This window comes from Nicotiana tomentosiformis, chromosome 7 (genome assembly GCF_000390325.3).
Source record: "Nicotiana tomentosiformis chromosome 7, ASM39032v3, whole genome shotgun sequence".
Taxonomy (NCBI): Eukaryota; Viridiplantae; Streptophyta; class Magnoliopsida; order Solanales; family Solanaceae; genus Nicotiana; species Nicotiana tomentosiformis.
In genome coordinates this window covers 72,751,108-72,758,867 of record NC_090818.1, presented here as the reverse complement: position 1 = coordinate 72,758,867, position 7,760 = coordinate 72,751,108, and the positions used below count along the sequence as shown (strand labels likewise).

The following is a 7,760-nucleotide window of genomic DNA, read 5'->3' as shown; positions in this document are numbered from 1 at the left end:
AGAGTTATAATCTACAAACAATCATCAATACACCAGATCCATCAAACCCTAAAGGGAACTACTCCATAGACATGGAGAAAATCATCAGAAATATAATTAAAGTACAGGAAAACATAAATCTGATGCAAACTCAAGTTTTGAGTGAGGAAGGAATGATGAAATCCTTGTGCTTGTGTTCTTCCAACTCCGCCTTAGTGTCCTTAGGTTGAAAGTATGTCAAACGTCCAGAAAATAATATGTTTTCATGTATTTACACCAAGTAGGGTCGGGCCCGGACAAAATCACCCTTTCCTAGCCGAAATAGGAAAATAGCTCTGGGAAAAATGAACAGGCATGTCGCATGGGGCGACGGGCCACGTGGGGTATTAGTGGACAAATCTAGAGAGCTCACACTTGTCAGGCAACAGAATTTACACTGTTGCGGCACACCGCCCCACGCACCGTAGTAGTGTAGTTTCCTTAGAGTATGACTTCAACCTTGATTTTTGATGTCTAGACTTGGTCCTCGACCCCCGAGCACGATCCCAGATTAATTCCTTGGGCTTCTACTTAGACTTCAAAACTCTAAATAGTTTGAATTAGCTCCACAACATCCATATACCTCGGAATCACTCCTACAAGGCATAAAACACACAATAAGTGCAAAATACTACCAATTAAAGCTCAACACAAGTGAAGTGCAATGAATTAAAGTGCAATAAGCGATTAAAATTTGGGATTATAGCCTACCATCAGTCGGCCATGAAGGAGGAGCTGAAAATGAAAGATGAGGAGTTGATGTTAGTTGTGGAGAGGTCCAGCATCCTTGAGGGGGCGTTGAAGAGGAAGGAGGAGCTCGAATTGAGCACGGGTGTGGAGACCCAATGTAACGACATCCAGAATCAGGTGGTTTAACTGCAAAGTTAGTTGGATGAGTGCCGATTTCATGTGGATGCTCTCAATGGGGAGGTTGCTGAGAAACAAGAGATGTTCGAACAGGCGGAGTTCTCTCGACTGGATACTCGGAGGAAGGTGGACATCCTCGAGTTGGCGAACAGACCGTTTTGAACGAGATAACATCCAGTCAGCTGTAGAGGCTAAGGAAGCTATCCTCGAAGGGAGAATTGGGGAGCTGGGTAAGAAGAACTCTGAGTTGCTCTAGCGAGCTTCTGCTGTCGAGGCTAAGAACGCTCGTGTGCTTGAGCAGATTTCTGCTGCTCAGGCCGAGAGCGCCTGGCTGACCGAGCGGCCCTCTACGTCTCATGCCTCTAAATTTCCTAACATTCCCCAGCAAAGGTATGAAAATTTCATCCTTGATGAAGCCCGATTGGACGTTATTCCCGATTTGAAGAAGACGGGCTGTAATTTTTAGACGTCCATAGAGGAGGCTTGAGTTAAATCTCGTGAGACCCGGCTCACCTGTGACTTTGACACTGATATGCCTCAACCTGACTCTGAGGAAGGTGATGGGGATGTGGACCAACTTGCGGACAGAGCCTGGCGTGATGCTGCTTATGGTTGAGGCGGGGAAGGAGTGGATGGTAGAGATCGGAGCAGTGATGGCCACTAGGTGTTCTGCTTTAGTTTCTGTATAACTTTTTGTATTTTGTTGGCGTCTTCGTGCACTTTTGTAAAAAATCTTCATCTGAATATCAAAGTTGACTTTTGTTTTACATGCACCTTTTTTATCTATGCGTTTTGTTTCTCTACTTGCATGTTTTATTTCTGTACTTGCACATTTTGCTTCTGTACTTGCGCATTTTGCTTCTTTATACCTCTTGTTGTTATACTCTAGTGGTTGTAGCCTTTGGGCTGGATAGGCGTGGGCTATATCGGCCCTTGTTCAAACTAGTTGAGTATGTCTCTTAGTTGAGATGTGGCCGAGGGCCGATAGGTATTGCTCGAACTAGTTGAACGTGCCTCTAAGTTAAGTCATGGACGAGGGCCAATATGTGTTGTTTGAGCTGGTGGAACGTACCTTTAAGTTAAGTCGAGGCCAGAGGCGGATAGGTGTTTTTCGAGCTGGTCGAACATACCTTTAAGTTAAGTCGAGGCCAGGGGCCGATAGATGTTGTTCGAGCTGGTTAAACGTACCTTTAAGTGAAGTCGAGGCCAGGGGGCGATAGGTGTTGTTTGAGCTGGTCGAACGTACCTTTAAGTTAAGTCGAGGTCAAGGGCAGATATATGTTGTTCGAGCTGGCCGAACGTACCTTTTTGGAGAGTAGTTTTGACAGAAGTGCATCTTTATTATTCAAACGTTGTTGTTGCAATTACATCATTTTTGCCTTTAGGCGATTTTTGGAGAAAATTACAAGTTTTGGGTGTTGGCTGGCGTCCTAGTCCCATGCCCAGTATATCTAGTCCCTTCATTGTTCGACTTTGAGGTTCCTGAGGAGTCGGGCAATGAAAAAACATATCCTCTCGTGCATTCCAACTTGAAGTTTCTTAAGATTCAGTTTGGTGTTTGCTATCTTAAAGTGCTACCAAGAGATCATGTTTGATTCGGTCTGGCGGAACATCTCTAGAAAAGCATATCATATTGAGATTGAGAGATTCATGAGATGAGGAAGATCATTAAGTATCATTGACCGATCCATTATATTTGTTCTTTGGACAAAAACATAATGATAGAACTCAAATTAAGACAAAAGAGATTGTGGGATATGAATGTGATAAATGATTTAGGGTACTGCATACTATTATCTATTTCATGTTCCATTAAATCGAGAAGCTATATATTCCTAATCGATGTATAGCAGTGAAGCTCTTGAAGTATGTATTGGTCATATGGTCTATCGTTATGTATGAAAGTTACGAAATATGTGTAAGAGTTGACCCACTATGTGTGAGTGGGAGAGACTTCTGCTCTTTGACGATCTAGGATTTGTCTAGAAATGCTAGTAAATCCAACTAGATAAGGATCAAGCATTGGAGTTAATAGTTCATATGGTTTTACTGACTCTCTGCAGAAAGCTAAGGGAATTACTTATGAGGTGCATTAGTCTTCTCCATGTTGCTAATCTTTTTTCTACTTACTCACTTGTGCTAAACTTCTTAAAGAGCGTTGGTTTTGATTTTGGACCTTTGCTGAACTTGAAAAATTAAGCCGTTATTCCTAGTCAACCAATGAGACATTACTCATATTCTGTGGCGGCCGGGAGTTGATAAGAAAGTCCTTATTAAGATTTTGTTGAAGGATACATCTTCCTTTAATTTTCAATAAGCAAATATACTTGTAACAAATTTCAGCTGAGTTAATTCCCCATTTCCACGAGTGTTCAGGAAATCGTAAAACATAGCTGTTTCATAACCATATGTATCACTTCTTGAATGGTCACACCACTATATCTAATCTTTGTCTCAGTTCAGGTCTCTACTGGCATATATCGTATGTAATTTACATGCTAGAGCAAGTTTAATAAACTAAATTAGAGAATTGATAAACTTCCAAGATTTTTGACGGAAAATTGTAATTTCATCTCTCTTACCACAAGCTGGTTTAAAAATTAAACACAGAACATACTTTGACCATTAAAAAACCAACACAGAAAAGTGCTTTTTCCCTTTTGTCATGAAAATTTTGGTCATCTTTACCAGGTTTGCAGGCATCGAGATTCTCACAACCATGACATCTCAGGTAGAAAAAAATGTTGAAAGTCAGGTAGTTGCAAATTCATCTCTGTAACTTCTTTGATTAAAGAACTTGGTAGTAGTGCGCTGTTGAAGTTAATACATCTGAAGTGCTTAGATATATTCATCCCAATACCATGCACTTAGATAAATGTTAAGGGGAGATTAGTTATCCAAATATAGAACATTACACTTGTTGATTAAACATGGGACTATCTAGACATATTAGTCTTGCACATAAGATACTGAAACATGTGAAAAGATACAACTGTGGCCCTCTATTACTGTGTGATGGATGCTAATATTTGCAGAACTAGAACTTCAATTCCCCAAGTACTCTTGAAACAGAGTCATGAAACAAGGACATTATTATGGTTATTGTCGAGAGTTTCTTTATGTAGAAAGTGCAATGGTAGACCATATCTATGCAAGTGATTATACAAAGCTGATTCAGTCCGAATGTGTAATAGGTGAGACCAGGAAGAGAAAATGTTATGACACGACAGTTATAGAAACAAAGGTAAATCCGGTCCTAAACTAAGCACATGATTAGTTGATGCACTGTATATCAAATTAATCGCCAATACATTGAACCAAATGATAGACCATATTTATAATCCAAGATAATAACAATCGCTTTGTATTGGATTATGCTCGTTATTTTGTTGCCTTATAGCAATTATTCGGATAAGTAGTAAGGACCCTTGTATTTCATATAGGACCAAGGCAATTAGTATCACATTGAACCAAATGATAGACCTCGATCGTCCAGATGCTTGACTTAGAATTAATTCATTATCAAGTTAGAACCCATAACATTCAACTAGTTTCAGCTTTTATTTACAGATGCCTAGAATTTTATTTATGGCGACCTGTAAAAGTCAATGAAACGTATTTATGGCAACCCGTAAAAGTGATCAATAACCACAAAAAAATTACTTTCTATGACGACTTTAACCAAATTTTATTATTTGCAGGGAAAAACAAATTTAATAAATATTCATGGCAAGTTAAGTATAATCGCCTCTAAAATGTTACTTTCATGGTGGCTACATGAGTAGTCATTAAAACTATCACTTTTTGTGGTATCTTTTTTAAGTCGAATGTTCTTACGTTTTGTGGCGATTAAAGGAGTTGCCACGTAGAGTATCCACGGAAAACCTCATATGATGTAGTGTTTCCTAACATGAAACTATGATCAATATAACATGTTTAACCAACAATTCATACGTACAATATTTCCATATATAATCAGTTGGATATACAACCAAACTTCTTACATTTCCATTTTTCACATTTAGGAAAGGGAAAAAGGTAATCAGTCGTTGGCTTCTTTTTCCTAATGGGCTATACTACATAAAACATGCATTCACCATATAAAACACTTACCATATTTAATGTTGCCATCAATTAATCACAGTAGAATGCGTCTTTTTACATATATTTCTTTATCACCTAACCATGATTAAATGATGTGATCCTGTGTAAATTCCGCATATGAGTAAGTGTTTTCCTCGTTCCATTCACCACCGTCAAATGGCTAGCATAAGCCCCGGTAATGACCTCTTCGCGAGGTCTCGAGGGTGGCTCTGCCACAACGTGGTAGAGGATCTTACCCATCCCATAGGCCTCAACTCAGTCACAGTAAGCCAAGTATTGAAATACTCCCTAAACTGAGTAATAACACCATCTTTCAATGTCCAAACATGTACCCAATAAGCCTTTGCACCTTCCCATCCTTCAACAATCACACGATCATCATCAATTGCATCAACACTTCTTGGCTCAAACTTGAAACAATTCTGATTTGACAATTCTCCAGTGAGCATTTTCATCATATAATGACAATTCTGTGGTCCATGAAACCACCATTCTAAATCATCGGCAATATATGAGCAAATATTAGGCCCCAGTACGTTTTTAGGACTGTCACCACATGTACAAGCTAATGCCTTGTACAGAGTTTTCACTATGGCCTTGTTCTTGTTTTCTGTTTCTGAATTCATGTTTGTATTGGAATCAATGGAAATGGAAGGAGCCATTTTTTGAAAGGAAAAAGGAAGGGAAAAGTTATCCAAAAACTTTGGAAACTCAAAAAGTTTAGTGGTTTCTCTTGAATTGTTTGGCTGTAGGAAGATCCTTATATAGAGGAATTATTTGGGTATATATTTGGTGCACAGCTAGGGTGGTGGTCACTCCCTTTCAATTTAATGACAATAGGGACATGAATATCCCAAATAAATTCCTTTAATCATACAATTGGACGATGGGAAAAGGTTCGGTGGCACTATATATGGTTTCTCCGAGTTGTTTATTAACGAAGCTATATGTGGAGAATTATTAGATATGGACCAAAACTTCAAAATATTCAGTCGTTTTTTAATAGAAAAAGGAAACACCTTATGTAAAAATGCGAAAATGCAAAATTCTAAAACAAGCTGGACTATCATATTTTGCAAAATTATTAAAGAGTTTAACTTTTAACACTAATAAGTTGACAAAAAAGAAAATTACTAGTAATCTTCCATAATAAGTGGAATTAGTAACCTGAAAATAAGACATGTATCCTGTTACAACACAAAAGGTACGGACGACGTACCTACAGTCAATCCTCTCTATAACAGCCTCATTTGTTATGATATTTTTTGTCTTTTATAGTGAATTTTTGTTATATACCTATAACAATGTTGACGTTTAAATATGTTTTGGCTGTTATAGATAAAACTTATCCAAAAATCGATTATTTTTCCTTTTTTAATGTTACATATAAAAGATAAGAAAATTATTCAAATTTAAAATCTCAAAAGATATGCATATTTCACTAGTTAGAATATTGAAGAAAGCTAATACATTATTAATAAATTTATAACTAAACGTATAAAGATTAAAACTCTAAGGGAGACATTTTAAAGCTACCTAGAAAAATAAATTCTTTCAAGATTGATGGGAGAACTTTATAATTATAACTTGTTTCGTAGATTTTATTCTCTCACTAGCAATATAACGCTTGAATTGGCGAAGATTTGGATCCAAATTTTCGGCAAAAAAGTATCCAATAGTTTTTTCTTGAAGACAATCTAAGAGCTTAACAGTTAAATTTTCTATCTAAATATTTTTTGAAATTTCTTCAATGGAAAAGATATCATGTGCAAATCTTCAAATCTTATATCTTATGCAAGATGGAAACTTTGTTTAATGGAAAAGATTGAGTGCATATTTTTAGAATTATTAATAGAAATCTTAAAAATTCTATACGGCTGTTATAGAGGGGTAATTTTACAAAGAGCGTCCTGCTATATATAAATATGGTTATTATTGTTATAGGTAAAAAATTGTTATACAGAGGTAAAATATAACTTAAAAAATCGGTTTCGAGGAAAACTTGACTTTTATAATGAATGACTGTTATATATGGATGATTTTATAGAGAGGTTTAACTGTATTTTATCAGTGGTATGTAAAGTCGATTCATATTGATCCTCTAGGAGGATCCTTTTTCAATTTACGTGAGAGATTTCTATTTCTAAAACATAAAAGAGGAATTTGTATATGCCAAAAATGATATTATGCAGAACACGTTTAAGCACAATTTGTATATTCTTGTTATTAGTAACATAGTTATATCTTAATTATTTCCTCAAAAAGTTTTCTCCACCAGTTTATTATTCGAAAGAGTATATGTTGCACATTTTCTCCAATAAACAAAACATATATAAGAACAACTTAAAAGAGCTCTTAGTTTATCAGCTCCAAAACAGAATGACCGAATTATTAGAATAGCAGTATCACAGAAGGACAAAATTTGAATTTATTATCGGAGAAATAGAACAAAAACTTCTGGGGACAAACGACGAGCTTGTAGTTTGTAACAAGGACTAAGCAAAACAGAAAAAATTAGAAAATGTGCATGGTGGAGGCGAATGTCTGTCGTTTCATATATTTTGACTGATAATAGAGCATATTTTTTTTATTTGTATCATTCTTTTTGATCTCTAGGATTCTCAAAGTCCTATTTAATATTTACACTTTATGCCTATTATGTGAAAGCCAGAGAATTATCCCATTTCCTGTTCCATGTTCCTTAGTTCGAATGTTTCCTCTCTTTTTCTTAACTGTGTGCTATATATGGAAACTAAATACTATAAATCACT

The 7,760-nt window shown here is 36.4% G+C and overlaps 1 protein-coding gene across 1 annotated transcript; it reads right to left on the bottom strand.

Annotated features, from left to right (window-relative positions):
• Window positions 1–4,820: 4,820 nt before the first annotated feature.
• On the bottom strand, window positions 4,821–5,739 carry LOC104120065 (wound-induced protein 1). Its single transcript, XM_009631748.4, has one exon. The coding sequence runs from the start codon at window positions 5,649–5,651 to the stop codon at window positions 5,142–5,144; it is 510 nt and encodes a 169-aa protein (XP_009630043.1). The 5' UTR covers window positions 5,652–5,739; the 3' UTR covers window positions 4,821–5,141.
• Window positions 5,740–7,760: the final 2,021 nt, after the last annotated feature.